General features: G+C 41.2%; 1 protein-coding gene across 1 annotated transcript in view; it reads left to right on the forward strand.

Moving 5' to 3' along the window:
- The window catches only part of DCDC2 (doublecortin domain containing 2), a 161,814-nt gene extending 137,269 nt beyond the window's left edge, over positions 1-24,545 (forward strand). The window contains exons 10-11 of the mRNA XM_056132393.1: positions 18,208-18,486; positions 23,984-24,545. Of these exons, the coding sequence (XP_055988368.1) occupies positions 18,208-18,486; positions 23,984-24,088 (384 nt within the window). The 3' untranslated portion in view covers positions 24,089-24,545. The remainder of the gene's footprint in view (positions 1-18,207; positions 18,487-23,983) is intronic.
- The last annotated feature ends 588 nt before the right edge of the window (positions 24,546-25,133 follow it).

Raw genomic sequence — 25,133 nt, forward strand, 5'->3', positions numbered from 1 at the left:
CAACTCATCATTTTTTGTAAACTCCAGTCATAGGTGTATTCCCCCTCCCCACCGAGGAAAAGTGGAATTTTTAGACTTCTATAAAGCAATAATTAAATATGATATTTATTTTAAGACAAAGAAAAGTAATCTTCATGGATATACTTCACATAATAGCTGCTGAAAGTGAGGCTAATTTATATTCCACAGTCAAAATGCCAAGTATCAAGAGAAAATCAAAGCAGTATTACCAAAAGAGATTCTCTTTGTTAATCACTTAACAAGTTTCAGAATCTGCGATGGGTCTTTCTTTCCTTCTAAGTTTGAGGATCATAGGACAGAGAGATGCTGGCAGGCGGATGTGATCTCGGATGAGTCTTGAACAGCCTTGGATAAGTATCTGCAGAATGTGATTTCTTACTTGGGGAGAACTACCTTACTCTAGCACAAGTATGCAAGAGAGATTCATTAAGCAGTTTGGTAAATGCTGAGCACTCCTCACAAATGGATGGCAGGTTCAAGGAGACAAAACCAGGCATCAAGAAGGCAGGCTAATTTTCTTCTTCGAGCCTATTTTTAATGGAATTGGGTTTAGCTAGTTCAGGAGTAGGGTGGAGCTGAGATGCTTAGATGGTCCGGTGTTACAGTCCTTCTCATTCTGGGTTCTTGGCCTCCTTCTCCATAGTCTAAGCGATTTTCTTACACATATTGTGAAAAATCCAAAGGAGTGTAAAGTCTATTAGAATAAGAATAATTCTGAGGATATATTTTTGGGATATTATGAGTGATAGCACAGCAGGTAGGGCATTTGCCTTGCACACCGCCGACCTGGGTTCGATTCCTTTGTCCCTTGCCGGAGAGCCCGGCAAGCTACCGAGAGTATTCTGCCCGCACAGCAGAGCCAGGCAAGCTCCCCATGGTGTATTTGATATGTCAAAAACTAGTAACAAGAAGTCTCACAATGGAGACATTACTGGTGCCCACTCGAGCAAATCGATGAACAACAGAAAGACTCCTGGCTCTGCACTCAGGAATTACTCCTCCCGGTGCTCGGGGAACCATATGGGATGCAGGGAATCAAACCTGGGTTGGCAACATGCAAAGCAAAAGCCCTACCCGCTATACTGTTGCTCTGGCCCCTCAATGTTTCTTTTTGATTGGGGGATGCTTCTGATTGCCAGGCACTGTCGTGGGCAGTTTTGGACTCAAATCATTGTGACACTTAACCCTATAACTTATGTCTTGTCATCACCATTTTATATATAGAAAGACTGTGAGCTCCTCTAGGTAAAATTACTTGCTCTAGGTTGAAATGTTAAATCTAGGAGAAGAGATTGGGATAAAGTTCTAATTTCAAAGCACAGAGTCAGATAAAGCATCATCAATGAAAAAAAAAGACACCAATATTTAGCCCAGGGAAGAAAATATTTCTGCATAATAAAGAAAATGTAGCACTCCCATATTTCTTGACTCAGTTATAAATTATAATTATATACTTCCCTTTGGGCAACACCTAGTTAATGTCTTTGGATTGGTTTTCTCTCTTCTAAATGGTTTCTTTTATAATATTAGTCAGAGGTCCAGGGAGAGGGTGTTGTGTGTAAATAAGTGAAAATTGGCTGAGTAATTTATTGATGTCTACAAAGCAGATGTGATTTTAGAAGTAAATATTCAGGCATCTGTTGGATCCAGTCTCAAGCAGTCCTTGTCGTCACTGTTGTATGTGGACAGAGGAGCTGATTACCTTTGTCCCGGATATGACTTTAAGGCGTTTGCACTGTGAACATCTTCGAAAGGTTGAACTAGTGACTTACTCTGAAACAGTCCTGACCTAGAGATGATACTGCCTTCCATGCGTCTTTTGCTGTTTCTGGAGACATTCCTGGTTGTCACAACCAGCTGAGTGGTTTTGGCCTGTAGTAGGGAGCAGTTAGGGATGAAGGTAAATATCCCACATTTCACACGATGACACCCACGATCAATAATTACTCAGACCAAAATGGCAATAATCCTGAGTCTTAGTAACCAGCTGTGGAGCAAAGACCAGGGTTTGCTGATTGTTTAACAGGTTTCAATATTATCATGTCAGTTTCCTTATGGTGCAAAGGTCAGACAGGTTAGCTTTTTATTATAAAAATTTGGTGTCATTGAGCTGGATATATGATGCATAGTTTCACAATAAGAACATTTGGGAGAAGATACTTGAGTTTTCTAAGCTTAGGGTTCTTCCCTGAAGTATAGGCTACTGGTGTTTCCCCGCCCCCAACTCCCATTGCCCCATGAGAAGGGGGCTTCAAGGAGTAAGCTATTATTCCAACTCTTGCTAGGTTGTGAACAATAATATCCGTGCCTCCATCCTGGTAGTCAGTTTCCTGTCTTCTACTAGCAGCCAGGAAACCACAGGTTGATGTGTGAGCATGTAAGGAGGGTAAGAATTAAATCCGTCACAGTTCTCGATAGCCTAGCATAGTGCCAGCTGGCCTGGGTGTTTGTGTTTGTGTCTGTCATTGGGCTTTGTAAACCGATTCCAACCAAGAAGGAGTCAACCTCCAGACTTTTCATAGTTTTTTTTTTCTTCCTGAATGTGCAAAGTTTTGCTTCATGCCTTCCCCTCCGTCTAGACTCAGATTTTAGCCTTCACATGTCTGCAGTTACTGGTCCCACGTCCGTTGGTTTTAGTCTCCCAAATCTGTGGCTGTTATTCCTTCTCAGTGTGTGTGTGTGTGTGCGCGCGCACACGTGCGTGTGTGTGTGTGTGTGTGTCCATATGGGTTTGCCAATTTTTTAAATGCCTTTATCCTCAAGATGAGAGAGGGGTGTCAGAATCACTGTGAGATACACAGTTACATATTATGATTGCATTTCTGTAGTACAATATTCCAACACCCGTCTCTTCATCAGTGTACATTTCCAACACCAATGTTTCTAGTTTTCCTGCCACCACCCTACCCCAAACTAACAATAACAACAACCACGACAGAAGAGCCCATTTTTTCAGTCTGCTGTGTTGAACCACCAGAGATACTTTTACACTATTCATCACACGGAAAAGAAACTGAATTCTTTCAATTTGCCCTAGGAATGACAAATGCAGCCTGTGGGCCAAATCCTTGGGAAGAAATGTTCTAGCCTGGCACAGGGCTGAGAGCGTCGGAAGCTCCTTAGTTGGCATATATGTTTGGGTTTTCCTCAAGCCACACCATTCCCTATTACTGCCCACCTCTTCCGAACTAAGCACTTACATTATTTATTTGGTCTCTGGGGCATTCGAGATTGTGATGATTGCTCTACACATATAGAAAATAGTATTGTTTTATTGATTTCTTTTTCATCATCCCTTCCCTGTCCCCACTTTTTAAAAATTGAATCACCGTGAGATACACAGTTACAAAATTGTGATAGAATTTCAGCAGTATGATATTTTAATGCTCGAGCGGGCCTAGTAATGTCTCCATTGGAGACTTTGTTGTTACTGTATTTGGCATATCGAATACGTCACGGGGAGCTTGCCAGGCTCTGCCGTGCAGGAGAGATACTCTCGATAGCTTGCCAGGCTCTCCGAGAGGGGCGGAGGAATCGAACTCGGGTCGGCCATGTTGGCTGCGTGCAAGGCAAACGTCCTACCACTGCCCTTCACCAGCATACATTTCCTACCACCAGTATTCCTAGTTTCCTTCCCGCCACCCTGCCCCCTCACCGACCTGCTTCTTTTTTTTTTTTTACATTTTTTCTTTTTATTAGTGAAACACCATGAAGTACAGTTGTAGATTTACAATTTTTTGTGCTTGGATTTCGATTATACAGTGATCAAATACACATCCCTCCATCAGTGCCCATTTTCCACCACCATGGATAATATCCCTTCCACCCCCACCCCCACCCTCCATCTCATCCTGCCTCTGTGGCAGGGCAATCCCTTTTGTTCTCTCTCTCCTTTTGGGTGTTGTGGTCTGCAAAAGAGGCACTGAGTGGCAAACATGTTCAGTCCATAGTCTACTTTCGACATGCATCTCCCCTCCTGGGAGGATCCTCCAAACACCCTTTATTTGGTGCTCCCTTCTCTATCTGAGCGGCCCTTTCCCCTAGAATGCCCGGCTGGCCTCTAAGCTATGGAGTAATCCTCCTGGTGCTGATCTCAGTTATTCTTGGGTATTAACCTCGTATTTTGTTACTTTTTATCCCCCAGATGAATGCAATCTTTCTATGTCTATCCCTCTCTTTCTGACTCATTTCGCTTAGCATGATACTTTCCATGACCAACCTGCTTCTATGGAAGGCACTTTTCTTTTCTCTCCCCCACCCACATCCCACCCTTTCTGGACATTATGGTTTGTGATACACATACTGAAAAGTTATCATGTGTATCCCTTTACCTACTTTCAGCACTCAGTTCTTGTCCAGAGTGATCATTTCTAACTATCATTGTCAAAGTGGTCCCTTCTCTATCAAACTGCCCACCTGCCACTTTTTGTAGCAGAACTTTGCAAGAAAAAATATCCAGCCCTATTGTCATTCTTTTTTAAAGAAACTCTGACCTCAAGTCTATGACTAGACATAAGAGTTCTGAAGTACAAATATATCCTTTGATATAGTTTTGTTTTTCACACCCTGATTTGGTCTTATTATATACATATCTTCTATCACTGTCACTGTCCTCCCATTGTTCATCAATTTTCTCGAGTGGGTCCAGTAACATCTCCATCAGGAGACTTTGTTGTTACTGTTTGGCATATTGATTACCTCATGGGTAGCTTGCCAGGCTCTGCCGTGCAGGTGAGATACTCTCAGTAGTTTGCTGGGCTCTCCGAGAGGGGTGGAGGAATCGAACTTGGGTCGGCCATGTTGGCTGCATGCAAGGCAAATGCCCTACTGTTGTGCTATCGCTCTAGCCCAGACATATCTTCTACTTACAGAAAAATGATAGTCATATGTATACACACACACACACACACATATATACACACATATTTTAGTGGCAGGCAAGCTAAGTGAAAAGCTTATTTATAAGATGTTTCCTTTAATTTATTTAAATTAAGAACTTCCCCTCCCCAAATTTTTATTTAGGCATCATAGTTTACAATGTTGGGCTGGATCAATAGCACAGCGGTAGGGCATTTGCCTTGCACGCAGCCAAGATGGCTGACCCAAGTTCGATTCCTCCGCCCCTCTTGGAGAGCCCCGCAAGCTACTGAGAGTATCTTGCCCACACAGCAGAGCCTGGCAAGCTACCTGTGAGTATTTGATATGCCAAACACAGTAATAACAAAGTCTCCGATGGAGAGGTTACTGGGCCCACTCGAGAAAATCTATGAACAACGGGAGGACAGTTTACAATATTGTTAATGATAAAGTTCCAGGCATACAGTATTTCAACACCCCGCTCACTGCCAATGTCACCATCCTTCCATCTGCTTCCACCAATGTCTCAAGGTCCCTTCCCGCCCCTTCACTCCGCTCCCTTGAGTTATCTCATCCTACCACCACTAAAGCACCCAAGAACCTCCACCATTGTCCTTATGCTACATCCAATCCACCTCATCACCTCTCTCCTCTGCTCCTTCAACTCCCCCACTTTCTTGGCATTCTCAGTTCTATAATCCAAGACCAAAGATTTGCTATTATTTTTTATATCTTCCATTTCTTTGTCCTTTTTTTCTGTATACCACAGATGAGTGAAATTATCCAGTGTTTGTCTTTCTCTCTCTGAGTTAATTAGCTTAACATTAAGATGATCTCAAGTTTTATCTAAGTTGCAGAGAACTGCAAGATTTCATCTTTGCTTAATGCTGCATACTATTCCATTGTATATATACATACACACACCACAATGTCCTCATATATTTATTTATTATTGGAAATTTGTGTTGTTTCCATGTCCTGGACTTTGTGCATAGGTATGCATGTACTGTTCCATCTGATGTGACCCTTACCTCTTCAGTTCACTTTATTGAAATGTATTTGCTAAAATTAGTTATCAAATGTTTGGAGCCAGGAGATTAGTTGATCCAAATTCCTTATTTTTCCATGGAAGAGCCAAAGCCCCATCATTGGGGAATGGCACTTCACCCAAATGAAGCAGACGGTTAATGGGGGACTCTAGACAGACACCCAGAGTCCTGATGTCAAGAGAGGTACTTTCAGGACACCTCAGCAAAGAAATTGGAGATATTTGTGACTTCTAATTATCCTGCCATGAGTGACATGTTCTGTGAGTGTGTGTAGCCCTGCCCAGTCATCATCCACCCTCCCTGAACAGAAAGGAATGAGATGCAGTCATAGCTTTATGAGTTGTTATTTTCAAGTCATACCCTCTTGCTGAAATGTATTTATATTTGGTGCTAAAGACATCTCACGTGGCCAGAAAAGTTAAGATGAGCATGGTCTGGCTTTTGAATTTCCAGATGCATCATCTACAAACTTCACTGAACATCATGCTTAGAGATTTGTGTTTAATTGATAGAAATAGTATTAAATGGACAGATATGGCCTTCAGGGAGAGAAGGAGAGAAAAATCTGATATAGAGAAGTTTAATGGGGGAATTGTTTCCTAATGATGATCAAATATCCTCCTGCTACCAAAATGTAAGTTCTCAATTTACTGTGTCTTCTTATACAGATGCTCGTGGGCGCTCACAGCCCCTTAATAGCCAGGTGGATGGTTGAAGCTTCCTTCAACTTGTGTCCTTACAAGGCCACATCTTTGAACTTCTGTTTTTGTACTTCATTATACGTCAGACTATGTAGAACCCCCTTGCTCTCCCTCTCTCTGGAAGTAAGCTTCTGACAGCTAAAAACAGGAAGCAGACCTTGGCTCTCATGAGAAATTGAAATGCATCATTTCAAAACACCTCATTCAACTTGGGTAGGAGATTATAATGATGATGATGATATTAGTTTCCATGGAAACACAAATAAAAACAAATGTGCTAACTTCTGTGATTTCAAGCTCTATGCCTTAGCTCAGCTCTATGCCTTAATTCAGTATGAGCCACTGAATTTCCTTCCACCAAAGGTTGTAATAGCTCCCCAGATTTCAAAGGCAGCAAACATTCCATGGAAATGTATACATCTGAGGTAGTCCTTTAATTGGGCATGATGAGGTTCTGATCACTGCTTTCAAGGCCACGTTTATTCCAGGGAGAAAGATTTGATTGGTGGGAGAAGGGGTGAGGATGAGGATGAGGGCTGAGTAGGAACCCCCTTTTTTCTTGTTTGTTTTTATTTTGCTTTGGGGGCCAGATTCAGTGGTGCTCAGGGCTTACTTCCTGGCTGTGTGCTCAGGAATGACTCCTGGTGGGGCTCTGACAGTCCTCTGCAGAGCTCGGAAATCATATTTGGTGCTGGGAATCAAACTGGGGTGATCTCCTGCAAGGCAAGTGCCTTAACCCCTTTTCTATCTCTCTGTACCCAGGAGGAGTATATTTTGATTAGCTAGTTGACTTGATAGTTTTAACTCTGCTGTTGCCTAAGAAAAACAAAAGACCTTTGTGTGTGTGTGTGTGTGTGTGTGTGTGTGTGTGTGTGCGTGTGTGCGTGTGTGTGTGTGTGTTGTTTTAATAAAACACAGTGCTTAATGGCCATGATCCCAGAGACTCAGAAACAAATCTCGAAACCCAGCGGCATAAATGCGTCTGGTCCCTGCAGTAGGTTACTAGTGCTGGGCCAAGCCAGGTGGGAATAGGTTTTGTGCCTTGGCCTGTTCCCCCTGGCAGCCCGGTAACCATCATCTTCCAGAGGCCACTGGATAGTCAGGTTTAGGCCCTCAGTGACGAGACATGCGGGGCCTCATGGGATGGGGGTGGAGCCGGACTTTTCCTCCTCGTCCCAAGGAGACCCTGAGTTGCCGCCCATGAATGGCCTTTCTGGCTCCTGATCAAGCTGCTTAACGGCCATGATCCCAGAGACTCAGGAGCAAATTTCAGAACCCAGCAGGGTTTGGCAGAAATCCCTCCAGATTTAAGTGTTAAAATTTCGGAATTTCAAAATTGCATGGCCACTACTGCAGCCACATGACATCATATGTTATTCATAACCAGCAATAGAAAGCAAATTGTCTACTGTTGCCTTTTCAGCAGATCTGAGTGTTGGGGTAAAATCTCAAATAATAGTGGTGGGTCTGGTTTCAAAGTATTGAATGTGATCAAAGTAGAGAGAGAGAGTAATGTGGAAATCATCTGCCTCACAGGTAGGGGGAGGGTGTGGGATGGGGGTATACTGGGTTGTTGGGGGTGGAGAATGGATACTAGTGAAGGTACGGGTGTTTCATTGTATGACCGAGACTTAGACCCGAAAGCTTTGTAACTGCTCTCACGATGATTCAATAAATAAAATTATAAAAAAACAAAAACAAAAAACTCAGTGCCTCATGCGAGGCAAGTGCTCTACTGCTGAGCTGTATCAGAGCCCTATAGCAGATATCTCAAACCTTCAAGTGTTTCTTAGGAACTTCTGATGCAAGTATAAGAAAATTATTGTTGACTTCCAGAGGAGTGGGACATTAACTGGTCTCCATTTAGATGCATTTCCCACTTGCAATTTTTGACGCTGCTGCTTATGTCAAAGGTGTGATATGAGTTTAAAGTGGAAGTCATTTGAGAAGCCCCATCTGTCTGTGAAAATACCTTCCGAGTAATTGATGCTTTTGATATTTTGTGACTTATTTCCACATGATTTCCATATTTTATCTGCACTTCTCTTTTTTACCCAAGAATCCTGAGTTAATCTTAGGAGCTGTGTGCATGGTCTCTAGGCCCCTGAATGCTGATGGTTTCCCCTGAGCCCACCCACCTCACCATCTACCAATTAGAACTACTCTTTTGTCTTGCATATGAGTCAAGCATTTTCCCCCAATGACTTTTACAGAATAACTAGTAAGACCCTTATGCAAGCAAAAGGCACATGAAATGCCAGTGTTGGCATCATACAAGGGAAAAGAACTGATGTAACTTTTCTAACAATTAAAAACAAGAGCAGTTGCTTATGATAAATGATGTGCTTTTCAAAAGGCAGAAGTCTCAACTTCTTAGAAGAACCTCAATTTTATGGCTGCATGTTATCAGCATTTGCACGTGTTTATGGAGTATGTCTGTTAGTTTAGTGGCACTATGAATATTCCTTCTGTCAGAGATGCTGTGAGGTTGGAATCCTCTAAATGACTTGGATAATCGCTACTGCACTATTAAGTACATCAGTGTAGTAAGGGTAGAAGGGGGAGTAATAAATCCTCTTTCTTAACTCTCCCTAAATTGCCCAATTTAGACACAGTTACATATAGGCACGAGCTACTTCTGCAATTTCAGGATAGATCTACCCTTTGGAGAAACAATTTCCCTCGAATTAGACTCTCTTAAAATTTGAGTCACGAGCTGATTTGAATTTGATGTAAATATCAAAGGAAGAAGACTTTCAGTAGAGGAAAACATCTGTATTTGTTTCCATTGCAAGGCTGTGTTTATTATTATTATTATTATTATTTTATAACAGAAGTTATTATGAAAAGAAGCATGGTGATGAAATCTTGTAGCACTGCCTTTGCGGCCCTATATCATTATGTCAACAATCAGTCCCATTTCCCCCCAGTTTTTTCAGAAAGTGTATAGTTCTGTTTTGCTCTGGGGACATACCTGACACTGCTCATAGGTTACTCCTGCTTTGCATGCAGGAATAACTCATGGCAAGGCTCGGAGGATCATATGGGGTACCACAGTATTGAACCCAGGTTGGCTGCGTTCAAGGCAAGTGCCCTACCCGATGCACTCCAGTTGCCAAATGGACAGTTGTTAGAGTAAAAATATAATATTTATTTGACTGAATAGCTTTAATATTATTTTCAGTTCCTTCCTCAGAAGATGCTTTCCCCAATACTTCTGTGTTTGAGGAGAGTAGGTTTTGTCCTTACTGGGCCATATCTTGTCAACCATCACCTTTCCCTTGAGTAACCCAACTTCCCTTGTCAGATTGAAGAGACTCTTTAAGGAAAAGGGAGGGGATATGAAGGGGAGAAATGAAAGACTATGAATATGATGTTTGTGTGTAGGTGGTTAGGAAAGGAGAGAAGATGTTCTGGAGGAGAGTATTAGTATGCTGGTACTGCCACAACAAAGTACCAAACACTAGTTGGCTTATAAATCTAAAAGACTGGAACCAACCAGAAGCCCTTTCACACTTTTTCACCATTGGTGAGAATATCATCTGTTTTAGCCTCTGTGGAAAACATTCTGAAGACTCCTAAAAAACTAAGAACAGAAGGAATTTTGGTCCTAAACCCTGCTCAGGGATCATCCTGTAACCTCCAGGAGGCAGGAAGTTTAATTTAAAAAGATGTTTTTCACATCAGTGTTCATTGCAATAACTAGGATAGTAAAACAACCCAATGTCCAAGGACTGATCAACGAGTAAAGAAGTTGTGGTACATGTACACAATGAGATTCTATGCAGCTCTAAGAAATTCTTGCAATTTGTTGCAGTGTAGCTGGAACTGGCAGACATTGTGTTCACTGAAGTAACTCAAAAGGAGAATAAATAATCTCATATGTCAGTACCACACATTACTGAGAACAGATGATCTCAGTAATGTGTGCTACATGTAGAAAAAAGAATAAAGAAATGGATATTATTTAGTGTGGACAAACTCTTGACCTTTGAATGCATAGCTGAAATTATCCAGCAATGAGGGGTGACACACAGATAGTGGTGGAGGGTCTGGGGCACTTTGGTGGTGGTGAAGGTGCCGTAACTCTGCTCATCAAAACCATGCAAGGTAACTCTATTAGAACCATTTTAGTAAATTGTAATTGAAGAAAAGAGACATATCTTACATGCAACTTACCTAGTTTCACCCTTGGTGTTGCATGTGCTCCCCCAAGCACTGCTGGGAATCACTTCTGAAGATAGAACCAGTGCACACTGCGTATGACCCACAAGCCAAAAATAGATAATAGTTTAGTGACTTAATCTCTTCTATGAAGATATCTGTCATGTTGGATGAAGGTCCTACCTTGAGGATCCTATTTTAACTCACTTACCTCCTAGAATGTGTCCAAATACAGAGAAACCTGAAGTTAGGACTCTTCCTAACACATTGAGGGACACAATAAGTATGAGAAAATAGGTTTTATCTGATATGTTGCTGCTACGGGATGAAAGGGAAACAAAGTCAGCTTTGAAAACTTGTGTCTGTAAGACAATCACCAGCAATGTGTCTGCCTCATCTGCCTCATTTGAAATCAGGTCAGTGTTAGGGGGTGGGGCTTGTCCAGGTTACCAGGTGACTAGTTTATAATCTCCAAACACAGTCCTTCCATTGGAATTCATCTTTGTTGACTTTTCTTGTGATGCAATAGCAGATGTTGTCACCTCCTGGGCATGTAACCTTAGCATGTCACTTGATTTTTCCTTCAAATTCTTACCCACTTCATATAGCTAGAATACCTTCCCTGCTATTTGGAAAGATGGAGGATAAAATATTTCTGGAAGTATTTTGAGAACTTAGTGGGCTTCCTTCATGTCATGCAGTATCATATGCCCAACCGACTACTGCCAGCCCCTCATTCCAACTGAAGATAAGTCACAAGTCGCATGTTACCTACGTGCACATAGTAACATTTGGAGCTCATCATTATTCTTGCTGGCACACTTATGCTTCTTTTGAGGGGGACTAGAAATTCAGAAACACACGAAAGGCTTTGGGTTGGTCAATTTGTTGTGGGAAGTGCATGCTAGGTAACACAGAAACAAAACAGTGTACCTAAACTGAGAGCAAGGATGTGTGTAAATCACACCTAAAAGAGGGTCAGTGCTGGGTCTGCTTTTCCTTATCTAAATGGTAACTGTATTAGCAGTTGGCCAAGGGGAATAGATGATGAGTAGTGTGCATATGTGACCTTCCTCAGTAGCTGAGCTTTCCCTTGTCTGACCAGCCTCAAGAGGCAACTTTTGTTATCTTATAGGAAGGCAGTCACATGAGTCATCATAAATGGACTGTTTGAAGATTTTTGAGGAATTAGCTGCAATGTTTTCTTTAGGGAAGGAGTGGAAATACATTATGAAACCATACTGTGGATATCCTGTGATTTTCTTGCACTTGTTTGTATTTTTTTTTTTTAGTGAAACACCATGAGGTACAGTTGTAGATTTACAATTTTTTGTGCTTGGGTTTCGATTATACAATGATCAGATACCCATCCCTCCACCAGTGCCCATTTTCCACCACCATGGATAATATCCCCCCACCCCCATCCCTCCATCCCCCCCTGCCTCTGTGGCAGGGCAATCCCCTGTGTTCTCTCTCTCCTTTTGGGTGTTGTGGTCTGCAAAAGAGGCATTGAGTGGCAAACATGTTCAGTCCATAGTCTACTTTCGACATGCATCTCCCCTCCTGGGAGGATCCTCCAAACACCCTTTATTTGGTGCTCCCTTCTCTATCTGAACTGCCCTTTCCTCTAGGATACCCGGCTGGCCTCTAAGCTATGGAGTAATCCTCCTGGTGCTGATCTCAGCTATTCTTTGGTATTAATCTCATATTTTGTTACTTTATATCCCCCAGATGAATGCAATCTTTCTATGTCTATCCCTCTCTTTCTGACTCATTTCGCTTAGCATGATACTTTCCATATTGTACCACTTGTATGTAAATTTCATGACTTCATCTTTTCTAACAGCTACATAGTACTCCATTGTGTAGCACTTGTTTGTATTTTAATCCTGTTTATGAGTTTATTTCTTCTGCTTTCTCTTAGTCTTGACTGTTGACCTCTTGCCAAAAGCCCACGGATATTTTGTAAAGGGAAGCTGTTCCCACGGAGATGAATTGGGTGGGGGGGGATGTTTGTCAAGAGTTAAATTGCAGAATCAAGGGGGGTGGGCTGGTAACCGGAGGTTGGTGGCATGGTCTGTGTCTGTCTTAACAGACTGATAGCTAGATAGCTCTGTTTGGTGCTGAGACTACAGCTTTTTTTTTTCATTAACAATGGGAAGATTCCTATAATAGGAAGCGAAACAGAGTCAGTTAAAAAATGCAATTTGAAGACATCCCGTATATTCGCTATGATGTGCAGCTGCCAACCCTATTCAGTCTGAAGACAGTTTTCACTGGCCACCAAGGAAACCTCAGAACTTGCATGCAGTCTCTTCTCCCTTCTCCTCTGTCCTTAACCCTGCCAACCCCTGGGCTGCTGTCTGCCTCTAAGGAATCCCCTCTTTGGAACATTTCATGCTAAGGAAATAATGCAGTATATAACCTTGTGTATCACTCATGGTCTAACTCCCAAGGCACAGTTGATGATGCAAGCGGTCATCCTGCCTACGACCTCCTCGTTAGCATCTCTCTCTCCTGAGTCCGTTCTCCTTCATGGGGGCCTGGCTGCTAGGGCTGGATGTCAGTTCTGAATTGTGTGATGGGTACCAGATTACTGTTAGATGTTTCATAGCAAGATGAAAGAAGGGGACAGGAGGAACACACAAATTGTCTAATTGCCTTTTGTATTTCTTTTTCTTTCATAAAATCGCTCCCTCCCACCGTGAACATATAGTTTCTTGTAGAAGGAATTCTCTTTTCCTTCCTTGCAGGCCCTTCACCGTGTAGAGATTGCATCTATGTGCTGTGTAGGGGTGTAAAACCCAGTGTTCCTTCTGGGGATGATTTGATTGATGTACACACTGGAAACATCTTTAATAATTTAATACCTGCTTCAAAGGAGATTACACCAAAAAGCACATTGCTTTTCATTTATTCATTACAGATCTATCATAGCAGCATTTTTTTGGCCCTGAATTGCAGTGTCCTGGTGATAATAAATTTTATTTTACATTCAGGATATTTTAAAGGTTTATAAGCTTTTTGACAAACGTTACTGTCTTATTTAAATGGATCAAATTGGTATTTCAGTACCATAGTCTTGCATTTCTTAGACTCAAGCTAACCAGATGTGGCTTTATATGGTGATTACTAAGGTCCTTGTGCTTGAGAAGTCTAATAGTACTAATGGGATGAAGGCGTAACATTGCTTGCTAGTAGTAGTGATAATAATGTCTAAGAGAACAGAGCCTGAATTAAGGGTTGGGTGTCTCCTTCCTTAAAAATGGATTAGGGTATTTATCAGCCCTTGAAATTAAAAAAAAAGAGAAATGAATGTGTGTTTGGGAATGCAGAATGGGATAATATGAGAGACACAAAACTGAAACCAACACACTGTTTTTCTGTAATATTCAGGTATAAATTCTGATGTCAGAAAAGGAGAAGATATTCCCCTCCTCCTACCCCTTCCCTCCTGCTGCTTGGGTGATCGCCATAACAGAGTTTAGCAAGATGTTTGAATATATTCTCAGAGAGGCAAGGGGCAGATCCGGATTCCTATGTGATCGTGGGATAATTATGAGTTTATGTTAGATAGTGCTATTTTCTTGTTCTCATTGAGAAATGCCATCTAACATTGATTTAAAAGCAAAGTCAAATGTTGACTTGAAGAAGGAAAGTTTAGTTACAGTAAATACTGCAACACTTTTCATTTTCTCCGAGATAATCTATAAGGGTTGGAGTGGAGCGATAGCACAGTGGGTAGGGCGTTTGCCTTGCATGCGACTGACCCAGATTTGATTCCTCTGTCTCTCAAGCCCATCAAGCTACTGAGAATATCTTGCCAGCATGGCAGAGTCTGGCAAGCTATCCATGGCATATTTGATATGCCAAAAACAGTAACAACAAGTCTCATAATGGAGACGTTACAGGTGCCCACTCGAGCAAATCGATGAACAACGGGATGACAGTGCAGTGCTATATAATTTATAAGGAAATATTCTTATTGGCCACTGGGGCTTTCTTATTTGTGTATCTTTGGTACATACTGCTTTAGGTTCTCTGCCCAGTAATTTTTCTAGTGCTCACTTACAATAGAATTTCAGAAATTTGGTTCTTGGGTTGCTAAGTGTAAACAGAAAAATTAAATTGCCCAAGTTGGGGTTGTTTGCAGTTTCTATCCAGTGAAGTTGCAGCTTGGAGAGAATCTTTTTTGGGGGAGGTGGAGGTGGAGGATTCCAGGGCAAGTTCAGGGACCCGGGAGCAACTCCCCACAATGCTCCACAAACCAGGCTGAGTACTAGGTGCTAGGTCAGGATGATGAGGACATGCGGATACCAGGGGACCATGCCACGTGGTCCCGGGGAAACTTTACCATGGGGGCGGGGTTGTATTTGCCTCCTTGTGTTTGGTTCTTTTGAGGACGAGTACCAGGATTTGGGGATGGGATGGTCTTAAATGTCAATCCTGGCACCCAGTGTGTGAGGTGGGAAGCTCTGAGTGGACCCCCTTTTTTCCTGGCCAAGTTAGGGTCATCGAGGTGGACTTCCCCGGGGCAATGCAAGTTTGGCCAGAAATGTCTAGAGTATGCTGAGCTGGGCAGCAGGCACTACCCAGAGGTGGTCTGGGCCCAAGCATCTCTGATGCCATCCTCACCCTGCACTGACCCACAGTGGCCAGGACATGGGAGAGCCATCCCCATCTCACCTTGGTGGCCCCTCCAGGTGTCTCAGCAGGGGACACCTGCTCTGCTGAGCTTCTCACCTTGTCTGCTCTGCACCCAAAAATGATGTTCGGGGAAGGCATTTATTCAAGTCACAGTAACTGAGAGTCCCGCCACTCCAGTGTCTCTGAGCTTCCCGCAGTGACTACCCTCAACCTTGCAGAACCACTGAGAAAGGAATTTGCACTCTATGGGTCTGAGAAACCTCATTTCTTGCACTTTTACTGGAGAATTATCTTCTGAAGCCCCAAATTGTCTCATTAGATGAACACTCCCCTCCTCCTCAGCACTGCCAGGGAACAGCTGCATCCCCCCAGAGGCATAATAAACACCACCCAGAGCTAGGGTGTTGCTCTGCTTTTATAACTGAGCTTGCCCTCCATCTTGCCCAACTCTCCTCTATGCTTCATTTCAAAACATGTCCGCCTCAAGACTTTGCCATGCTCCCTCCAGAGAAGAGCACTGTGCATGCCGATGGAACCATACAGTTTTCTTCCTTGTAAACTGGAGATCTTTTTCTTGCCTTCCTTCATTTAGGTTTTATACAGAAACCCCAGAAGTCCTTCCCAAGTTTGCTGGGTGAGGCTTCTTACTTCTGTTTTGTTTGTTTGTATGTTTGTTTTGCTTTTTGCTTTTTGAGTCACACCCGGCGACACACAGGGTTTAGTTCTGCCTCTGCACTCAGGAATTACTCCTGGTGGTGCTCAGGGGACCAAATGGGATGCTGGGAATGGAACCCAGATCGGCCGCATGCAAGACAAATGCCCTACCCACTGTTCTATCGCTCCAGTCCCACTTGTTCTGTTTTTAATGTTTTTATCCTTTAGCACCAGCTGGCAGGCTGACTCCCCCCCCTCACCCCCCCCCCCCCCCCCGGCTTCTCTGTCCTCTCCCCATTCCCCTCTCCTCCCATTCTTCTTCTTCTTCTTCTTCTTCTTTTTTTTTTTTTTTTTTGCTTTTTGGGTCACACCCAGCGATGCACAAGGGTTACTCCTGGCTCTGCACTCACGAGTTACTCCTGGCGGTGTTCAGTAAACCATATGGGATGCTGAGAATCGAACCCAGGTCAGCCTCGTGCAAGGCAAATGCCCTACCTGCTGTGCTATCTCTCCAGCCCCACATTGTTAGTTTTTGTCCAATATTAAGCCTTCCTTCCCTGTCCTGTTTGAGCAAATCACTTTGGGATGTAGGGAGCCCTAAACTATTCGACAGTAAGAATCACCAAGAGAGCGAGTCAGCCTCAGTTCCTTGCTTTATAATTGTGTCTGATGATCAACACTGTGTTTTGGAAGACGTTTTAAACTCAAGATACCCACACCCCCTGCATTTTGTAAAGCACATTTTTGATATCGTGTTTGAGACCATTTGTGGCACATTATAAGAATGTGGGACTTCAACTATTTTATTTTGTCCTCGGCTTTGAGTCTGTTTCTTCCTGTGGCCCCTTCTATCCTTCCCAGGACATGCAGTAGATGACGATAACTTGTAAGAGATGCTCTTTCCCATGGGGCAGGTGTTTGGGAAGTTAGAGCATCTGCTTCTAGAGCAGGGAAGGAAGTTGAAACCAATTATGTCTCAGATCCCAGTTTACAAATGCCGAAGGGTTGAGTACACTATTCAAAGTCAGATAACTGCAAAAGACTCACATCGGGGACTCTGACAGAGAACAAAGAAGCCTGTCTTCTTACTACCTTAGCTTTTAAAAGTAGTATTATTTTATTATGGACAGCAGAGAAACAGGATTGTTTCCGAAAAGAATTTTAATGATTTTGTTTGTTAGTTTTAGGATCCACGATATGTCAGGTAATACGTGAGACACTGTATAGAACTTATTTCATTTAAACACTATCTCATTTCATTATTCACCTATTTCCATTTTATGACTGGAGTACAGAAATTCTGGAGCATCTGATAACTGGCAACTTGAACCTGGATTCTTTTTCTCTCCAAAATCTTCTCTAGAACTTGTTCCTTTGTTCTCTTTTATGGTTGATTTACATGTACTTAAATAATGGCAGTGTTTATCAGAATTGTTTGAGTATTTATTACTTTCTTAGAAAGGGTGTCAAATTTCTTGGCTCTTGTTCAGTGATTTTTTTGTTTGATTTTTTTGGTTTGTTTATACAGATATACTGTTAACTCACTTATGCTTTGTATAGAAAGCTCTGTGTGCTGTGTATCAGAAAACCTGGGTTCATATGCTGGCACCACTGTGTTTCCCTTAGCATATGTTTTTCTATGTAGTTAGAGATTGGCAGAGCTGCCAGGCACTTGCAGTGAGAATCATAATCTCTAATAGACTTTGCTTTCCCTTCTCTTTGGACTGGACATTCCAGTAGATGTTGTACCTAAATATTGCAATTTCCTCTGCTGTCACTGCGAGGCAAAGTACCGATTCTGAAATCACAAGTGTAGTGTTCATTATGCCTCTTCTACTTATAAGCAGTGGAAAAGTGATCTGCACATTTGTTCTAGCTATGAAAGGGAATAACGAGGGATTTTTATGAGGATTAAGTGAGAAATATGAAGAGTGATATATAGTAGATATTCAGTGGCAATGAACATATGTCTGTAAAGTACTATGTATACATGTAAAGAAGTTCTACTTGAATGCATGAAAATGATTATCACATTATTATAATACACCAAAAGGAAATCTGGTTTTTTTTTTTTTTTGCTTCTTACCTTTACACCTTCTTTTTGATTTCATCAGAGGCCAGCAGAAATAGTGGAGGAAGAAGATGGAGAGAAAGAAAAGAAGGATGGGGAACAGAAAGAAGACTTTTCGGGAATGAATGGTGACATTGAAGAGGAAGGAGGCGGTGAAGCCCCTGAGCCAGCAGAGAAAGTTCCAGATAATAAAGAGGAGCAGGCAGGCCCTGCTCGTGTGAATGGAGGAACCAATGAAGAGAATGGTGAGGAGCTGGACCAGGTTAATGAGCAGCAGGAAGCAGAAGTCAAGTCTCAAGGGGCTGGCAATGGACAAGATGAGGTATTTCTATTAGTTTATCTCACTGGTGTGGATGTTTGAATGTGTGAGCCTACGTGTGCACATTTGTGCCTGGGTGCACACGTAGGGAGGGAATGATGCATGCACTCAGGACTTACACTGAAACCACTTACATTGATTAGGAAAGTATTAAGTATCATTTATTTGACTATGTTATTTACGTTTTTTATTGAATCACTGTGAGATACACAGGTCTCAAATTTGTTCATGATTGAGTTTCAGTCCTACAATATTCCAACACCCGTCTCTCCACCAGTGTGTATTTCCCACCACCGAAATCCCCAGTATCCCTCTTGTCACCCTCTTCTCCCCTCCCCTCCCCCATCAACTCCCACCCCCCCCAGCAGGCACTTTTTTTCTTTTCTGCTACTTGTGGGCATTTTAGTTTGCAGTACAGATACTGAGAGGCCATCATGTTCGGTCCTTTGCCTACTTTCAGCACACATCTCCCATCCAGAGTGATTCCTCCAACCATCATTGTCTCAGTGGTCCATTCTCTATCCCAGCCTCTTCCCCCAGCACTTGACACAGGTTTCCAACTGTGGGCCAATCCTCCTGGCCCTTGGTTCTACTGTCCTTAGGTGTTATTCTCATGCTATGTTATCTTATATCCCACAAATGAGTATAGTTATTCTATGTCTGTCCCTCTCCTTCTGACTTGTTTCAATTAAGCATGATAATTGAAACTTGTTTCAATTAGCATGATAATCTCCATGCCCATCCATTTATAAGTGAATTTCATTGACTATGTTATTTCAGCTAGCAAGCCCTGTCATCCATAAGTCTCTTCTTTTGTTTTACCATTTACCTTTCCATCCATCCGCCCACCCATCCATTCATCCATCCATGAAGACTAAGGAAAATATAAACCAGAAAAAAATATAAAGATGAGTGAGACCAAGGTGCAACATAATAAACATTATCTCTGCTATGGGTGACTTCTTTGATTTTTTAGGAATTTTAGGATTTAAATTTTTTTTAGATTGATTCAAATGAATTAATTGAATCAATACTCAGCAGACCTGGCGCTTATCGACATGGTTCTATTTATTATAAAGGAGAGACTAAAGAAATTCCTAGCTCATTTTCCTACAACTGGCCCAGGACAGGATAATTTCAAATCTTGGAATTATTCTACAGGATAGATAGAAGATAGATAGATAGATAGGATAGGATAAAAATTCAAAGGATAAGATTATGTTACATGCTGATCAATAGGTACCAATTGCTACTAGGCTCACATTGAGTTTCAGAGTCTAGAGACAGGGTAGGGGCCGGAGTCATAGTACAGCGGGTAGGGTGTTTGCCTTGCATGCGGCCAACTGGGTTCGATCACTGGCATCCCATATTGTCTCCCCATCACTGCCAGGAGTAATTCCTGAGTGCAGAGCCAGGAGTAACCCCTGAGCATCACTAGGTGTGACACGAAAAGAAAAAAAAGAATAAAAATAAAATAAAGAGACAGGCTGTATTCACAGCATTTCACCATCTGTTTATATCCTTCCTTTCGGTGTATTCCTCAGATCAGGGTTCTTCTCCCCTCAGGCTGAAGCTTCTCAAATGGATTCTAGTTCATTCGCTGCTGACACTTACTATGATGAGTGGTGGCTTCTTGTTTATTTATGATTGACTCTTCTGCTTTATCTTGCTTAGGAAGACCAAGTTAGTAATGGAAAAATACAATATGTCCTTGGGGTCAAGTTTCCATAGCAGTACACAATTATCTATAACCTGCTGGATAGATTAGTAAAAAAAACATTGTCAGCATCCAAAAGCAAACTTTTCAGAAGTTTCTCATTTCATCTTTTCTTAAGCTGGCGTAATCATAGTCCTACTTGCTACTTCTTGCAGGTAGCTCTGTATTATTAAAATTTGTAGTTGTTTGCAGCTGAAATGGAAAAAATAATTTAGTGAATTATATAATTCCCCTTTCCTTAATCAGGAAATAAATGAATTTCTCAAGGAAAGCAAAAGAAAACCAAAGCCAAACCAAACAAAAATAACCCAGACAAACCAGTTTCTTAAAGGAAATGTGCTTTCTTCTGGGAGAAAAATAGTGTAATAGAAACGCAATAATGTAATGGTGTCATTTATATAATAGCTGCAATAATAGGTTTCATGAAGTAAGGCTCTTTGTTACAGTGGACTGGGATGGAAGTTTACAGCATGAAGAACCACTGTAGAAACCTAGTTTGGAATCTCCAAACACGACCCCCCCCCCAATCATCTAGCTCAGAGGATCTCAAACTTATTTGACTTACCACCTCCCTTCAGTGGTCCCTTAGAGATCTCTTTCTATGGTGAAAAGAGTTACCGCCCCCCACCCCCCGCCATTGCACCTGAGGTTTCAACAGCCTCCCTGCATCTTTATCCTGGGGCAGTTATCACCTACTTTAGGAAATATTGGTTCTAATAGATATTAATAGATTGCCTGCCATCTTTCATAAATAAAAATTAAAACTTTATACATATTTCATAAATAAAACTTAAAAGTTGGCCTTCTATTGGAATTGCACATTAGTCAAGGTCTAGTTTTTGTAATTTGCAATACACTTATGTATACTCAGGGAAAATCTAAATTCTTAGGAACACCAACTGGTGCCAGCTATGTGACTAGTTAGAGATTTTCAGTACGATACAAAAGCTACGGAAAGAATAGTCATACACCCCTCACTTAGAGTTGGTGGGAGTGTCATCTGGTTCAGCCTCTATGAAAAAGGGTAAGGAGACATCTCCAAAAAATTAGAATTGAGCATCTATATGACCCAACAGATCTACTTCTTGGCAATTATACTGAAGCTCAACCAAAACACTATTTGAAAGGAAAGTTATACTTCTGTGTTCGTTGTAGTGCTATTCACAATAGCTAAGAAACAATATAGGTGCCCAAGAATAGATGAGTGGATGGAGAACATATCTATATACAATGGAATACTATCCAGAAGAAATCATGTGATTTCTACTACCACATGGATGCTAAGGGAAGTCAGTCAGGATGAGAGACACAAATGCAGAATGGTCTCTTTCATATGTGTAATATAAAGAAGCCTAATAAGAGAATAACAGTTTGACAATAATAATAGATCCAAAAGTCAGAACTGAATTTAGAAAGGGGATGAGGTCAGAGATAGATAGGAAAGGACCTTGAAATGTTGGCAGAGGGATGGTGACACTCTGGTAGTAGGTGTAGTGTTAGAATATTGTATGTCTGAAGCTTTATTATTAATGGTAATTTAAACCATGGTGTCTCAAAAATTGAAGGGGGAAAAAGAGTAATCACACAAAAAGAGATTTGATCTATTTGACTCACTTTTTACAATGATGATACATTTTATTTCCATTTTACCCAAATGTATTAATATTGGTATGCTGTAAGCACACCAAATATATGAAAAACCAGGTTTATATGATTAAAATTAGATATTAATTTTTTTTAAACCAAAGAGTACTTTTCTTATATAAATGATTTAAAATTTGCTTACCATATTACATTTTGTTCTATGGAGAAGATCTTAGTCAAAATATGAAATGATTGTAGGAAAAGCAGCAGGAAATATGTGATAAATATATAGCAATTGGTCAACATTTATTGAGCTTGAGCTGTATAGGGACACGAGGGACATTTTCTCTTGAGCCTCTGAGGATGTTTCAGCCTGTTCAAGCAGAGAGATCAACATCAGACAGTAAAAGAGAAAGGACACATTTAATTACACAGGCAAGGACAGGCACATGACTGTGTAATGTAGAGTACACGGGACAGATGGAGGTCATTTATTTTTGAGTCATTTAGTGGGACAAAGGTCTGCACTGGACTATCAAGGAGAGGGATGGGGGTTCATATCGCAAGAAAAAGGTGATTCATATTTGTTTTGCAAATACAGGTAAATTTTTCAGATGGAGAGTTCATTTGTGTAGCTGACCCAGTCTTCGTTTTTCTGGGTCAGGAGTGGCATGCCTTCTCTGACAAGGGTAGAGTCCTGAGCTTTCCCTTAGCCTGGGCTCCAGTTTAGAATGCAGCATCTGGAGGACACCAGTGCTGGCATCTTTGGGCAGTCTGTCCTGACCTCCTTCCACTCAGTTTAAGATAACTCAGTATTTTAGACTTTGCAAGATAGCAATGTGGGATGATAGCCTCAATAATAGCTATGTTTCTTTCAAATTTCATTTATTGAATCACCCTGAGATACAGTTACAAAGCTTTCATGAGTGAGTTTCAGTCATACAATGATCAAACACCCATCCCTTCCCCAGTGTGCATTTCCCACCACCAATGTTTCCAGTATCCTTCCCGCCACCCCCAGTCCATCCCATCCCCTGCCTCTGTGGAAGACAATTTCTTTCTTATTCTCTCTCTATTTTTTGGCATCTTAGTTTGCAATACAGATACGTAGAGGCCATCATTTTTGGTCCTTAGTCTACTGTCAGTGGGATATGGAGCTAGTCATATTGTCCTACACATGGGTAGATCCTGGGAGGTTTTCAGAGTCTCTGGAATTTCTTGGAGTGGAATTTAAACACCAGCTCCGTCATCCTCCTCGCCTCAGCTTAGTTTGCAAACTAGTTGGGGGTGGGGGGAAGGCAAGTTGTGAGAGGTGGTTAATGACATAGTGGTTGCTGGAGGAGAAAAGTTGCTTCTGTGATTGGGTCTTCTGTCTTGCTCTTCTCTACTTGGTACTTGGCACCAGAATCACAAAGAATAGGAAATCTCCCCCCCCCCTCCACCCACTCTCACTCTCTGCAATGCTCAGAAGAGCATTGGGTATTGGGCTGGATTGTGAGTTAAAAGGAGAATGCCAGCATCTTTCTCTTCCTTTTCCTCAGTGAACACTGACATGAAAGTATGACTAAACTGTTCAAAAGAAAAGTTAGTTCAATATGAAATAAAGAGAGAGAAAGAAAGAAAGAAAGAAAGAAAGGAAGGAAGGAAGGAAGGAAGGAAGGAAAGAAGGATGGAGGGAAAGGAGGAAGGAAGGAAGGAAGAAAGGAAGGAAGGAAGGGGGAAAAGAAAGAAAGAAAGAAAGAAAGAAAGAAAGAAAGAAAGAAAGAAAAAGAAAGAGAAAGAAAGACAGACAGGCAGGCAGAAAGAAAGAAAGAAAGAAAGAAAGAAAGAAAGAAAGAGAGAGAGGATGGGCGGGAGAGTGAGGGAGGATGAGAGAGAGGAGAGAGAGAGGAAGGAGAGAGAGAAGAGAGAGACAGACAGAGAGAGAAAGAGAGAAAGACAGAGAGAGAGAGAGAAAGAGAGAGAGAGAGAGACCTTCGGTTCCAGAAATGACTCTGTGCCTCTGGACCAGCAAGGTATAGGGAAAAGTGTTTCTGCTGGGTAGTGAGGGACTGAAAAATAAAACCCAAGGAACTATTGTTCGTTGCATATTTTTATGATGAAATAGAATTTTAAGTTTATTATTTTTTTCTTGCTAATTTTAAGATGTTTGTAGCTACGAAGGGCTAAATATCGTGTTTTGATTCTATTTCCCTCCAGGCAGACTCAGACCCCCAGAGACCACCGAGGCCAGAAGTGAAAGTCACCGGTCCAGAGGAAAATGATAACAATGAGCAAAGCAAGGATGCTGCTACTGTAGCATAGAGGAGTTTATCAGAAAGAGAATATGTCGATTATAAGAGAAGAATGAAGGGCATAATACTTGAACACTAAGCATATAGTTATTGCTAAACATAATGTGACAATATGGTTGAAAGCTACCTACTGAATTTTGAAACAATAGCCTTTTGGAAAGACTAGATGACTTTGGCTAATTACTAAGGGATAATGACTTTTTTGGGGGTGGTGGTGTTTTAAAAAGTCATTTAGACAAATTAAGTAAAAGGATAAAGGAGGATTTGCACTGAGGACAATTGGCAATTTATCTCTATAAAAGATAAAAAAGAATAAGGCTAATTCCTATTATAGACTTTCTTATACATTTAGAGATTATTATATAACATTTATTATAGAGCACTTAACCTAAGAAAGCATAGAGTTATAGGATGATAGAAAAGCGTGTATTATTTTTCTAAAAGCAATAAAATCTTGAAGAAACAAACTGTGTCTTAGCTTTGGAGATAATTTGGAGATGGCAATAGATTGAAATATTTCCATGACTTGGAATTTCTTTCTTTCTTTCTTTCTCTTGAGCCAAAATTCATCTTAAAAATATTTAGAAAAAATAGTGCAAGATATTTCTTTTGTAAGGAGAAACTATACTCATTATATTAGTGATTAATATTGTCATACCTTTCCCTAAGTGCTTCAGCTTCTAATTCTTATGGCTTTAAAGACATCCAATCAGGAAGGAATAATAAACACCTAATTATATAATTTAGCCTGATTGAAGGGCTTTGAAAATTTTGGTATTCTATGATTTTCCACTGATCAGACTTTATTGATATTATTTGTGTTCTATCACTCATATTATTCTATTGAAAACTCAATATTGGCTACTCCAAAGATTAAATTTTTCCCAAACAGGCTGTTTTTTTTTTTAAAAAAAATGTAATTCCATTGTAATAGAATGAAAAATGTAAACTGCATGAAGAGTTCATGATATCTTAATTTTGCTGTTTTTTTTGCTTTATTTCTACTAAGATTTCCTTTTCATATTTTTACCCCAAGGTTTTATCAGAAATATTTA

This window comes from Sorex fumeus, unplaced genomic scaffold (genome assembly GCF_029834395.1).
Source record: "Sorex fumeus unplaced genomic scaffold, SorFum_2.1 ptg000094l, whole genome shotgun sequence".
Classification (NCBI taxonomy): Eukaryota; Metazoa; Chordata; class Mammalia; order Eulipotyphla; family Soricidae; genus Sorex; species Sorex fumeus.